Source organism: Xiphophorus hellerii, chromosome 8 (assembly GCF_003331165.1).
Source record: "Xiphophorus hellerii strain 12219 chromosome 8, Xiphophorus_hellerii-4.1, whole genome shotgun sequence".
Taxonomy (NCBI): Eukaryota; Metazoa; Chordata; class Actinopteri; order Cyprinodontiformes; family Poeciliidae; genus Xiphophorus; species Xiphophorus hellerii.
The window spans coordinates 8,374,649-8,388,457 of NC_045679.1; the positions used below are offsets into that span (position 1 = coordinate 8,374,649).

A 13,809-nucleotide genomic window follows, 5' to 3' on the forward strand; every position below is an offset into this window, starting at 1 on the left:
AGGCTCTGCTGAACAACAACGTGGCTGTTCCCCCAAATTAACAGCTTTCTTTTAGGAAAGAAAACATAGTCCTGCATCTAAATAGAGTGAACATGAGGTTAAAATGAGGGAAAGCTTCAATTTTTCACACATTTTTTTGGTTGGAAAGAACTGGCCAACCTTACCTGGACATAAAGTCTTTTTTTTTATTTTTGAGGATGTTGCCACCAGTGCAGAGCTTACACCACAATGGCAGCAACTGAGTGACAAAAAGTGTCAGGTGAATAATCACCTGGAAAACATAAATAATGACTTTAAATCCTTCAGGGAGAACAAAGATGCAGCAAGCTGTTTATGAAATATTTGGTAATAAAATGTTGCATAATGATCTCTACTTATAATTGACAACAAGCTAGTTTTCTATCTATCTAGAACCTGTGGACAAAAAAATTATAATCTGCCATCAATCAGCAACGTTGAATATTTTATAGAGAATATACTAATCTCATAATGAGAATAATTACTTGTTATAAAAACATACTTTTATGTTTGACCTTTGACATCTTCCGCAACTTTACAATTTACTGAAGAAACATTGTTCCTATTAAAGAACAGCCTCAGGAGTCACTTTACCATGTTTTAATTAACAATTTAATGTTTAGTTTCTGCAAGTACATTGATAAGTTCTTGACATTTTGCTCAAATACCACAGTTGTAGCCTGGGGGAGGCGCGGCGTCTCGGGAGAACTGTCCAGTGTCATTATCAACCGTTCTTTTTATTTAGCATTTCTGATCGCGTTGTACGCAGGAATTTATGCCACAACAGCTTAGAACAAGGTCACAACAAACCATGATATTCATCAAAATGTGAATTCAAGCTAAATTTGACAAAGAACTTCACAGATAACTTAAGTTTGGACTTAAAAGTTAAATTGCTGGTAGTTTGTTGAGTCTTGTGCAGTTTGCTGCTCCAGATTATGAAATGTTTAGTTGCAGCAAAGACTTTAGAGAACCAACTGATGCAATGAATTGATGAAACTCGTTGCATCGACTCATTGATGCAATGAGTCGTTGCAATTCCAACAAACATGTGGAAGAATGTTTTGTTCAGCATCGAGTCCAGATTCTGCCAATGGCATTTGGATCATAAGGTCAATGTGTGGAGAACAGAATGCTAATTGAAAGGGAAATGGTCTTTTCGTGTGATGGAAATATCTCAAGATGAGATTCTCTAACCAGTTCAGAACCAGTTTACGCCCCTTATTGCTAAATGAATGCATTACTAAACTGCTAGCTTGTCTCGTTTGTCTAAACTTATATAATCCAATGCAGTGAATGACACCAACCAAAAGTCAATCGCAAAATAAACAGTTTGGCACTAACAGAGAGGATTTGGCTAGTTGTTCATACACACAACAACCCACACACTCAACTCTGCTGCTCAGCCCACAAATCCATTTTTCCTCCAAATGTGGTGCTGGACATTTAAAGGGAAATAGCCTGTCTAACAGTTTAAGATTTATTACCAAGAATAATTGCTACAAAAAAGAAATAATCCAGCCAACCAAACAGTAATGTCCTTACTTTCTTGTGCCAGGTTTATTTATAGAAGTTCACTTTTGGGTCGACGTATATTCTGAGTACCCAGACTGTTTCCCCCTGGTTCTGTAGCTTTACCATCTCTTATCAAATGGGATTGTAAAAAGCCATACAGCTCAAATAATATGCTGTATTCCTGCTGCAGCTCTACTTACATTTCAGTAGCCTACTTATTCGTTTGGATTGTGCAGGACATTCACTATTGAGGTGGTAAATTTTACTTTTTATGATGTGCGATATGAGATTTATGTGTTCTTACCTAAAGATCTTCTGTACCTTTAGCTTAAAGTCCTACTTTTCAATAGTAAATTGTGAATTATGATGTTTTTGTGAGTCATTTTAATCCCGTCACAGAACATTTTAGAAACCCATATGTAAGAAAAGTGAATGGCAAAGTCATTACTTGTTTAATACATGAGGAGACTTTCAGCCTCGGGGAAGAGAAAAAGGTTCACTTGAGAAGGAAACAGTCTTTACTATTCTACGTGAGAAGAAAGACATTTACAACCAAACAGAAGATGCGAGAACTCCAAAACGTCTTTTGAAATTGTAAACAACAAAAAAAGAAACTATAAAACGAAACAGAGTGAGATTTTCCAGCTTGGTGCTCAAATTTTATGAACTGTAACTTTGAGTTGGACCAGAAATGATGAGTTTTCCTCAGTTTACCCATAATTCACCTCTGCAGAGTTTCATCAACTCTTGCTTTTTTGTTTTTTTACCCATTTTCCTGACAGGAAGACAGACACATTGCTATGAAAACATATCTTAGCTAAATTTTAGCTGACACTCCTCACCTTGTTGCTGCTGCTTTCAAAGCTGCTTTCCATCGTTTGGGCAACGTCTGAACGTATTGATGCCATCGCTGAATGATTACCTTTTTGAACTCTTCCATTTGATTCTGTGAGAAAAACTTTTCAACAGATTACCTCTTCCAGCTTAAAGTAAAAACAGTGACTTGTATCAAAAAGGAGCCTGCACAGTTTACCACATGCTGTTCATGCTACAGCCACAAGCTTCAATGTGTTTGTTAGGATTTTATGTGATAGAGCAGAAGAAAGTAGAACCTCCCAAAGTCAATACTTTGGACTTGTAGTTTCTACTTGTCCAAACTCTAGTTTGTTAATCTAGAAAGTCTGGTTCGTTTGGGGAGCAGTGAATTCGTAATCCAACTCTGATGCAGAGCAAAAAACAAACTTTGGTTCGTCTACAAACCTCAGCTTTGGTTTGGATGAAGTGAACTCTGGTGCGGTTTTAATGCAAATGTGAACACCAAGCGGACCAGAGACTGCCAAAGCAGGAAGCACAATGAATTCTGGGTAAATGCAACCAAAACAAGTGTGCAAGTCCAGTTCTAGTGGGAGAAATGACTCATGGTCTTTTACCAAAGGCAAAAGAAAAATCCTACAGCTGCTAAAGTTCCTTTTTTGTTCATATTTTTGGTTACGTTATGTGAAGGTTTTCTTCATCAGAGGTTTTTGTTGCTTCCTTCAGTTTTTCTTGGTGCAGCGCCACCACTGGTGAGGGGAATGAACAGGTTTTCAAGGTGTTTGGTTTGTTTGACTCAGTGCAGTGTGAAAGCAAACTGCAGCATCTGAAAATGTAACAAATTGTACAACTTTGATCACTAATTGAACCGACTCAACTGGACTGGGCCATTCAGTCAGCTGAATAAATATAGATCTAAACCACGTGTCAAACTCGAGGCCCGTGGGCCAAATCCGGCCCGCCATAGCTTTTTATGTGGCCCTCTACATTCTAGACTAAACATTAAATGTGCTTAAATATTATGTTTTCAATCAAGTTAATGCATTTTTTTTTATCTGTTTGCTGCCAAATTATACCAGTCAGTCCCTCCAGTTTCTTGAGGACTATCATGGAAATTCACACAAAATCAACAAATCCCCGCAACTTTATTGCGGTAAAACATTATTGGGAGTTTATTGTGGATTTTTGTGTCAAAAACTTTCTTACTTGTAGTAAACAGTTGCCTCTGCCTTAACTGATGTCAGATTATAGTCCATACAGCGAGTTGCATTTACCGTCATAAATAAGTGCAAGTATTGTAAATATTTCCAAATGAATATCACAAACACTTTGATTTTTATTGCAAAAAAATCACAAGAAGAATCACGAAATCGTGGAGGGTCTGAAGAGATGTTAAATAATATTTAATGTTAAGAATTCATTGATATTTTAACAGGTTTATAAATACATTCTGGCACAACCGGCCCTTTAAGAGCATTTATGATCTTGATTTTGCCCAAAACGAAAATGTGTTTAACACCCCTGATCTGAACCATTTCATTGTAGCTCATCTGCGTTCCGCACATTTGAGATTTCTGGCAGAACCAGGTCATGTCAACAGCAAAACATTTACATTGTTTCATTAAACACCAATTAGGAGTTCATCTTTGTGTTCCTTCACTAATTTTGGCGTTAGAATACGTTAGGACTGTTTTAACATGTCAGCTCTGTCCCGCATCAGCTAGAATCTGTATCAAACGGTCATGTAAGGACTTGGTGTCTGTCAGGTTTCATTTGCAGTTCTTACAGTCCAGATGGCTGCACTGTTCAGCCATGGCACCCCTGTTGTTTGGATTTCTGTTCCAGAAATTATGCAGTTAGTTTTTGCATTAATCTTGTAGAACTCTCTAAACTCTTACAGCAGATGTTTCATTCAAGATTAAAAGTAAACCTCTTGAATTATTTCTTTTTTAAGAATGTATTTACTCTGCATGTGTCAGAGTTCTTAAATGGGTTTCATTGTTGAAATACACAGTAATAGGAGTCTTTTAGATGTTTAGAGACTACAAGATTACACAAAGTGTTTATATAAGCCATAATTACAGAATATTTTCCACAGAAATACACATTGTGCATCATAATATCTGTACTCGTATTTCCTGGAAGCTGCAGCTGTATAATCATGCGCCTGCACAATGGGACAGGATAGAGTTGAAGCCATCCATGGTCAGATGTGATGATATTACTCAGAAATCATTATAAAAATGAAATTGTTGAACTGTAGCCATTATAAAATAGGTCAAACAATTAAATCTCAGGCCAGTGGTGTAATTATTATTGTCCTTTTAGCTTTAATGCTTGAAATTGTGAACGTGAAGGTCACTAAAGTTTGAGAAAGGAAAGTGGAAACTTGTATATCAAGTCTAAAAAAATATATTAAGACATTTTATTATGCTTATGCTTTTCTCTTGCAGTGGAAAACTAAATGTAAAAATATAGACCTAAAAGATTTATACAAGCAAACAAAAAAATAAATTAGGACTGTGAGCAGCAACAGGTGGGGAAGGGGCCACACCACACTCCCTGCTAGTCTGCCTTTGCCTGGTACTCCTATAGTGTTTGAGATTGTTTGCTATTATTTTGGATGCAGAAGTTACTTAACGAGGTTGTTGCTAGGCAACCACTCTCTGCAGGTTGTTGCTAGGTAACCGAAGAATGAGTGAGTTTGTTGATTCCACCAACCTTGCTTAGCTTTTTTAAAAAAAATTCTTTTATTTCAAATAGAGGCTCTGTAACGCAATGATAAATATCACAATATCTTTATTTTTATCGGAAAAATGAAAGAACAACTACAGATATTGACAATCTACAATGTAGGGAACTAAAGCTAAATAAATACATATTTAGCTTTAAATATGTATTTAGATACTCATTTATCTACTTTACTCATAGATAAATGAGTAAAGTAAAACAATGTGTACCTTTTCGTCTATACTTTTTTCTTAGCAAAAAGTGTCAAACACATTCACATACATATATAAATAAAAAATAAAAGTCAAAAATATAACAGAAGCATTTGCTTATGAGACAAAGTTAAATTTCTGAAGTGGAGTTGACGTTTTTACAAGTTTCTGATTATTAAAGTTTAGTTTTTAAAGAAATGTAATGTTATGATTATAATTAGATTTATTATATATGTCACCTGAAGAAAAGGTAGAATTGTTAACCAGCATTGCTTAGCTTGCCTTGACGTTGGCAAAGTCTTTCTTCCGCCTACATCCCCCAGAATGCTGTGCGGTTCTGGATCGGAGTTCAGTGAAATTAATGAATATTCGATCAGATGGATTATCTATTGATATTGATCACATGTCTATTGCAGTATTTATTGTTGTAGCTGAATGTACGGCATTCTCTTAGTTAAGTTAGTACAGTTTTAGTCAACTTTGCGTTAAACGGTAAATAATGACACTTTTGATGCAAAGTTGCACTAAAAGTTGCATTAAAAGTGTCATTAAAACAGTCATAACCACTTATGAAGACTCCTTCATGTTCATAGCAGGTGTTTTATCACATTTATGACTATATTATGTCAGTCCTATGTATAAATAAAATGTTACCAAAGCCTCATTTTTTAGAATCTCATTGTTTTATCTTCATGTTTCAGCCCAGCATCGTTCCCTGCTATAGTTTTCTTTTCACGTGCCAGTTCTGCCAGTTCTATCCATCCATTGTTTAATTGCTGCTCATGTCATTTTAGCTGTGAGGTGGATGAATTGTCGACATTTTTGGCAGCCTTAGTGATGTCTTCCCTCCAGCTCTGAGATTGCTGAACCTTTGACCCTCCCCACAAACGCATCCACATGAACATTACATCCTGGAGGATTTCTCTTAAGGTGCCCAGGGTTGTTGGAGTGCATTTTTCTGCTGACATTGATTCATCCTGAAAAGCACAGTTCATACTGTGGGAAATCACCGCAGACGGTGTTACTATTTGGTGTCAGAACTGAAAACTTCACCTGTCTTCACTGTGGTAAGCCTCTGAACAGCATAATGAATAAACCACGTTTTAAGGGATTTGAGACGAGCGTGTCTTCGCTTCTTGACCTCACCATTTGCAGTTTCTGACAGATTGTGGAAGCTTTGGATGAAAACTATCCAATTCCCATCTCATGTTAAGTTAAAGGACCCCTGTCCTCGCCTAGCCTGCTAACTGCATTATGCTGAAGATCCAATTGACGTTTTGTTGCCATTAGCCCTCATCCGATCAAATATTACAACCTTTGCAAAATGTTGTGGTGGATAAAGTGCCTGTGATTCTTATTTTTTAAATTGATAAGAGGTTTAAAAAGCCACTGCTGCGAGCAGCATCTCATAAAAGCCCTGAGCTATCAGCGGAAGAGCTGAAATGAGCAATAATTTTCACCAGAGGTGAATTATTGTGATGCAGAAATAAGCAGTCTTCACTTGTCTTCATCCAGAAAAGGAGATTAAAGAAAATAGAGGAAACAAAGAGAGGAATAAATATCTAAAATGGGGAGTTTGAATCAATCAATCAAGTTTATTTTTCCAGGATTTCAGCAACAAGGCAGTTCAGAGTGCGTTACGTCATGGAAACATAAACTCAGCGTACAGTCAACAATCGTGAAAACTATTATCAGACATTACAGGTGGGATTTTAATCTAGATTTAAAGGAACTCAGTGTTTTGGCTGCTTTGCAGTTTTCTGGATGTTTGTTCCAGATTTGTGGTGCATATCCTGAGATATAAAAATATTTCAGTGGCTCTTGATTAGAAAACGGGAGTAAAATAATGAGCAGAACCTAAACTTCTTTTTTGTTTCATAAACGTTTCACTTTATTCTCACTGTTAGAAACACATTTGGAGTCTGGAGTAAAATCTCAGAGAATCTATGGAAACTTGCAACAGCAGTTGTTAAAGGTATTTCATTATGATTTAGCTAGCCAACTAGCTAGACAACTAGCTAGCCGGCTAGCTAGTTAGCTGTAGTATCCGTTTAGATTAATATTTACTGTAAGGCTGAAGCACGTTAAAATAAGATCTCTACTGGGTTTGAAATCTCCAAGAAAATATAGTATAATTAATGTTTCCTGGAGGTCGACAGCTGGACTTGAACCTCTTGAGGCATAAGAAATATTTCAGTGGCTTGTGATTAGAAAACGGAGGAAGGTAATAAACTGAAACACAAAGTTGTTTCTAATGTTTTCTAAGTATGATCAGAATCTCACCTATGCATGTCAAAGAATCCTTTTCAATCAACAGACTCTTATATTTACTTTTATTAGTGCTATTATATATTTTTGTTCTCTAAGCAGCAGTGAATTCTTACCTGAAAAAGATGTTTGCAGATTTTTTTACTGTTAGCTTGGACATCATGTGAAATGTGCCGTGTCCTGCCTGCATGGACAGAAAAATAAATCAGAAGGAAACCAGCAGCCAGTAAATCACAGCCATTTAAAGTCGCTTTTGCCGTTTAGTGCATTGTGGAGGGAGCAGACATTACTCCTGTTCCAGGAAGGTTCCTGGGAAATCTACTGTCTCAAATTTCAGCTCCGTGACTCATAAAATATAAAATGCTCAGTAAATGTCAAGAAACTTAATTTTCAAGAAATATTGTGTGAAGAATTCAAGAACGGTGCTACAGGTACCCCACGCTATAAATAAAAAACTAACCTTTTTGCTACATACACGACGGGTTTGTTTTAATTTATTAATCCACATAAAAAGTGACTGCAGGAGTCTGGGAACAAAATATTTTTTACTTAAAATTCACCAATCAGAGTTTCTGTGCCCTATTCCAAATCTCTGATTTTGTGAAGCTGATTACAATTTTTTTATTTTTTTTCTCCCCTCCAGGGGGTCTTTTTGTGGGCTCTAGTGTCCCTTATATGAAAGTAGGCTGACAGGAAAAGGGGGAAGACATGAGGCAAATGTCGCCGGGTCCGGGAATCGAACCCGCGACGGCCGCAGCGAGGACTCAAGGCCTCCAAATGTCGCGCTATCCCCTACACCACCACAGCACGCCCTACAATTTTCTAAAAAGAAAAATGTAGCAATCTTTTCGAAAATTTTTGAAAATAAAATAATTTTTGATGATCTGTAAAACACTGGAAGTCTACTAGAGCTGTACAATCCTCCAGCATTTATGCAGAGAAAACTCGTATCAAAATAATAACATTTTCAACATCTATTAAAGGAAGAAATAGATGGTTCCAAACTAAAATGAAAATGAATTTATTTTCTTTAATGCTCCTCTCTCACAGCTGTTCTGCCTCCATTTAATCAGTCTTTCCTGTCTCTTACCGCAGTAATCACCATCCCTGCTTATTTTCCACCTGATTCATTGAGTCCTTGTCAGATCCTTCTGTTCTCTCCAGGGTTATTCTTAGTTTCATTTTGGCTTCTTTTATTTCGTGTCTTGGTTTTTAAGGATTTCCTTCTTGCCAAGTAAGCAAATGAATAGTTTTTCTTCTAGAAGTGTCCTCTGATTTAACTTTTAAAAACCAAACTGATACTGGAAATAAACAAATTTTGATCAGCTCAACATGATCCAGGATCATGTTTCTCAAAACAATTAAACTTTTTTTTTCAATATTTGCTGCTGTTTTGTCGCCGTCCTACTATTGTTTCTTGATTTTACTAATCCTAATTCTGTTTTTGTTTGCTCACAGGTCCGCTGCTGTCTGATGGAAGGCTGACATGCTTTCTTTTCCCTCTGCTCCTGCTCCTGCGAGCTCCTTTGCTGTTCAGCTTTGGTGAGCGCACGTGCCCCAACAGCTGCCGCTGCGAGGGGAAAACGATCCACTGCGACTCCTCTGGGTTTTCAGAAGTCCCGGAAAACATCTCAGTAGGCTGCCAGGGTCTCTCCCTGCGCTACAATGAACTACATACCCTGCTACCTTACCAATTTGCTCACCTGGGACAGCTTCTTTGGATATACCTGGACCATAATCAAATTTCAGTCGTCGACAGTCGAGCGTTCCAGGGAGTTCGAAGGCTTAAAGAGTTGATACTGAGCTCCAACCGGATCGCGTCTCTACATAACTCGACATTCCATGGCGTCCCCAACCTTCGTAGCCTTGACTTGTCCTACAACAAACTGGAAATCCTGCAGCCGGGTCAATTCCACGGCTTACGAAAACTACAAAACCTTCACCTGCGCTCAAACGGTCTCTCCAACATCCCGATTCGAGCGTTTTTGGAATGCAGAAGTTTGGAATTTCTGGATTTGGGCTACAATCGAATCAAGGCTCTCACTCGCACCACCTTCTTGGGATTGCAAAGGCTGATGGAGTTGCATCTAGAGCACAACCAGTTCTCCAGGATCAATTTTTTTCTGTTTCCACGCTTAGCCAATCTGAGGTCCCTCTATTTGCAGTGGAATCGCATCAGAGTGGTCAACCAGGGTCTTCCCTGGACTTGGTACACTCTGCAGAAACTGGATCTGTCCGGGAATGAAATTCAGACGCTAGACCCGGCTGTTTTTCACTGCTTACCCAACCTTCAAGTCCTGAACTTGGAATCCAACAAATTGTCCAACGTGTCCCAAGAGGCTGTGACGGCCTGGATCTCACTGACCACTATTAGCCTGGCTGGCAACATATGGGACTGTGGAGCGGGCATTTGCCCCCTTGTTGCCTGGTTGAGAAATTTCCGGGGCAGTAAAGACACCACCATGATCTGCAGCAGCCCCAAGCATCTCCAGGGAGAGAAAATCATGGAGGTCACACGGAACCACGGCATTTGCGAGGAGAATGATTACTTTATGACTGAAACGCCATCACCGATGCCGGAGCTAATCTCTGACGCCACAGCTGAACCAACCTTTGCCTCCACCAGTTGTTCGCCAACGACCCCACCAACCAGCACCTTTGGTCCCCTCCCACCCTTCAGACTTCGACCAATTCCTCATCCAACCTATCCAGGCCACATGAGCAAAGACACTAGAAACACACCGATTCGCACTCGGCCCACCCTCATATCGCCCCCGGCGATGGAGCACATGGCGCTGCACAAAGTGGTGGTGGGCAGCGTGGCGCTCTTCTTCACCATGTCACTCATCTTGACCATTATCTATGTGCTGTGGCGGCGTTACCCGGGCGCTACGCGGTTGCTGCAGCAGCGGCCAGTGGTGGGACGGAAGCGGCGCAAAAAGAGCCCAGAGCCCGAACAAAACCTCAGCTCCCAACTCCAAGAGTATTACATGAGTTACAACCCCGCTGCCACACCAGAGGCACTGGAGGTGCTTGGCAACGGCACTGGTTCCTGCACTTGCACAATTTCTGGCTCCAGGGAGTGTGAGGTATGACCCATCACCTCAGCCTAAAAATAAAAAGTCTAAATCAAACACAAGGCTCAACAGAGAGGTAAATAATCCACCAAGTATGCCCTGTGAAAAGACACCCTTGAAATTCCACCTTAACACCCTAAATTCCTCACTATTCACACCTTAACCTCAGACGTCGGATGTCTCCAATTATTCCAAAGGTAGAAAAAACTAACATTACTGAGCAAAATGAGGTCAGAGAAATACATGCTTGGTGCATGTCAGTAAGTTGGAATATAAGACTGCGTTACAAAAAATATTTTTTGGAAGTTGTTTGTTTTTTCAACTGAATTAGGACTATTTTACACCGCTGAATTCAGAAATAACACCCATTTTTCTCAATCAGGTTTTTGTTCTGATTTGATTCAGAAAAATCCAAACTACCTCATTACATTTTTGTGACGTTATCAGTCATTTCCATTAATATTTCCCATCCTAAAAAGGCTTTAGGAGAAAAACAAATTGTTTTCTAACGGAGTGTATTAATTAAAACAAAATTGAGTAATAAACACTGATACGGGTAAGTACATGTAAGTTGAAAATTACGTCTTCATTGTGCAAAATTAAGGAAATGAACTTCCTTTTCTCCGAACGCATCGCATGCTCAGCAGCAGGGAAGTCTCCCTTTAGAGTCCAACAGTAACCAGCACAGTATGACTGCATCCCAGCATCCCAAATTATGTAGCTTAGTTCAGGAAGTTGACCTGATTGAGCAAAACCGAAGTGATTTTTGGATTCAGCACATCAAAATTACCCTAAAACAGTTGAAAAACCTGAGACAGTTTCTTGGCTGTTGACCAGTAATTTTACTAATTCATTTCTAAAACGGAGACTCGCACAGAGGGATGAATTTCAAGCTTTCATTTGTTAGTTTTTATGACAGTGGCTAAGCTAATGGAAACCCAGAATTCAGTTTCTCAGAAAACTAAGTATAAGAGATGCACGATATTGGACTTTTGGTCGATACCCGATACACCGATATACTAAAACTCTTTTCGACGATTACAGATACCAATACTGATTTTTTTTTTTCCTATATCTACTTCCTGAAACTATATGGCTTTCTCTACTTAAAATACTGCATTTTGTCAATTTAGCCTAATAAGGATTCATGTTTTGACTTAGACGGTGATTGGAAAGTGTGCTGATTTAAACACTCAAGTTAGCCACAAAAGCTAACTGTGAAAAAAAGCGCAAGTAACTTTAAAGTAACTTTTGTGGTTTAAAAAAGACGGTGCAAAAGCAGGAGCTAATATAATCGCTTTTTCTCTTAGTGCTGAAAAAATCTGCACTGCACCCTATAGTTGGTCAGGGCTCCTTTTGCATAAATTACTCCATCAATGCTCCAAAGGTTTTCTATGGGGCTCGGGTCAGGGTTATTACCACGGTCATTAAACGAGTTATTGGTACCTTTGGCAGTGTGGGCAGATGCCAAGCCCTGCTAGAAAATTTAATCAGCATCTATAAACTTTGACAGCAGTAGAAACCGAGACGTGCCCTAAACATTTTTTTGCGCTGACTTTGCAGTAAACGACATAAACACTGATGGGATTCTTGAGGAGATTTCTTTTATCCTGCTAAACTTTTACTTTCCAGTAATATTTTCACTATTGCAAGAGTCTGTACATCTAGATTTTTGAACAATGAGTGACTGCTTGCAGAACAGCCGTCGAGTCAGTAGATTTTTGATGAGTTTTTAGACTACAACATGGCTGTAACCATGGTGACAGTAGTGTATCATGGTGATTTGATCATGTATACATGAGCCAGGTTCTGCTGGAAAATGAAATGCATTTTTTTTTACATCTGAGAAGCAATCCTGGCCTATTTCTCCTTTATGTTTTCTACCACATGTTTTCCTTCCACTCAACTTTCTATTACTCTGCTAAAATACAATGCGCTTCTTTAGCAGTCTTCACTATAATCATGCAAGGCACAACATGTCAATTACATAAAATTTCTCTTGCCAAAATCATTTTTATTGGTTTATTTTCCTTTTGAACTGAAACTGAACTTTGGGTTTTTTAGCTTTACGCCATATACGCTCAAAATACATAAATCTGTGTATGTTGAAACTTTCTGAACTGAAATTTACTCAAAATAAGTTTTGGTTTAAATTCTAACTTTGAGATGCACCTGTAAATATAGTTGAGCCCAAAGTTATTCAATCTGCCTTACAGATTGTGATTTAAAATTATTTTCAGGCAACTAAAATGTTTTTTTCTGATGTAATACAGCCCTGAAAATTGAATACTAATATGCAAAATGAGTAGTTTACTTGCTATATTGACATCTTAAGAGTGTATTCTCCTTTATTGTGAATGAAAAAATATTTATTTACGTTACAGCAATCAAACGTTACAATCTCGTAATTGCCGACTAGATTTTTGGGAAATGTTTTCTGACCCTGATCTTCATCTCCATGTAAAAAATAATCAGATTTGATTCAGAAATCTACGTTAACGTCGCTGTTAAACATAAAAAAAACACCTCAACCTGCTGGAGGTTTGAATAATTTTGGGTTTAGCTGAACGAACACAAACATTTTTAATGTAGTTTAGTTTCAAAAATGTCCTTTTGAAATAATAGCGATCCATAATTACTGATTTTTGAAAAGCAGAATAATTGGATACTGTCTGACTGCTTGCTCCCTACTCCACATGAGCATGTGTTTTATTTTTTGGTTTGGTTTATGTGCTGTGTCGCTTACTTTGAAGAAGATGTGTGGACTTTGTGCGTCACTGATGTTCCAAACTTGCATCTTTGGCTGTTTTCTGGGTCCAATTCAGACTTTCCATCCTGAAGTAAACATGCTTGACGGGTTCTTTAAAGAAACGCCTTTAAGTCGTGGAAAACTGGAAATTGGACGAAGTCTGTGTTGTGCAGCCCTAATGATTGAGCTTAGTGGCTTGGAAGCTCTTTAGGATCAAATGTGCCGTGCAATTTGATCAGTGCAGACTAAACATCAATCTTACAAAGTTTATGTACATTTTCTATAAGTGCAAATGTCATTTGTTTTTGGCTGTAAAGATATTTGAAGTGTTCTTTAACAAAAAAGAGGATTTATATTTTTTACCAAGTATTAGTTTGACCAAACTTTCACACTCAATTCTTGTTTTTATTATAAACTTTTCACCCTG

General features: G+C 38.2%; 1 protein-coding gene across 3 annotated transcripts in view; it reads left to right on the forward strand.

Annotated features, from left to right (window-relative positions):
* The window catches only part of lrrtm4l1 (leucine rich repeat transmembrane neuronal 4 like 1), a 78,280-nt gene that overhangs the window by 26,019 nt on the left and 38,452 nt on the right, over positions 1–13,809 (forward strand). For 2 of the 3 annotated variants that reach the window (XM_032570261.1, XM_032570262.1), the window contains exon 2: positions 9,015–10,645. In XM_032570261.1, the coding sequence (XP_032426152.1) occupies positions 9,015–10,645 (1,631 nt within the window). Of the gene's footprint in view, positions 1–9,014; positions 10,710–13,809 lie in introns of all 3 variants that reach the window. The other variant, XR_004340157.1, reaches the window with a different exon arrangement.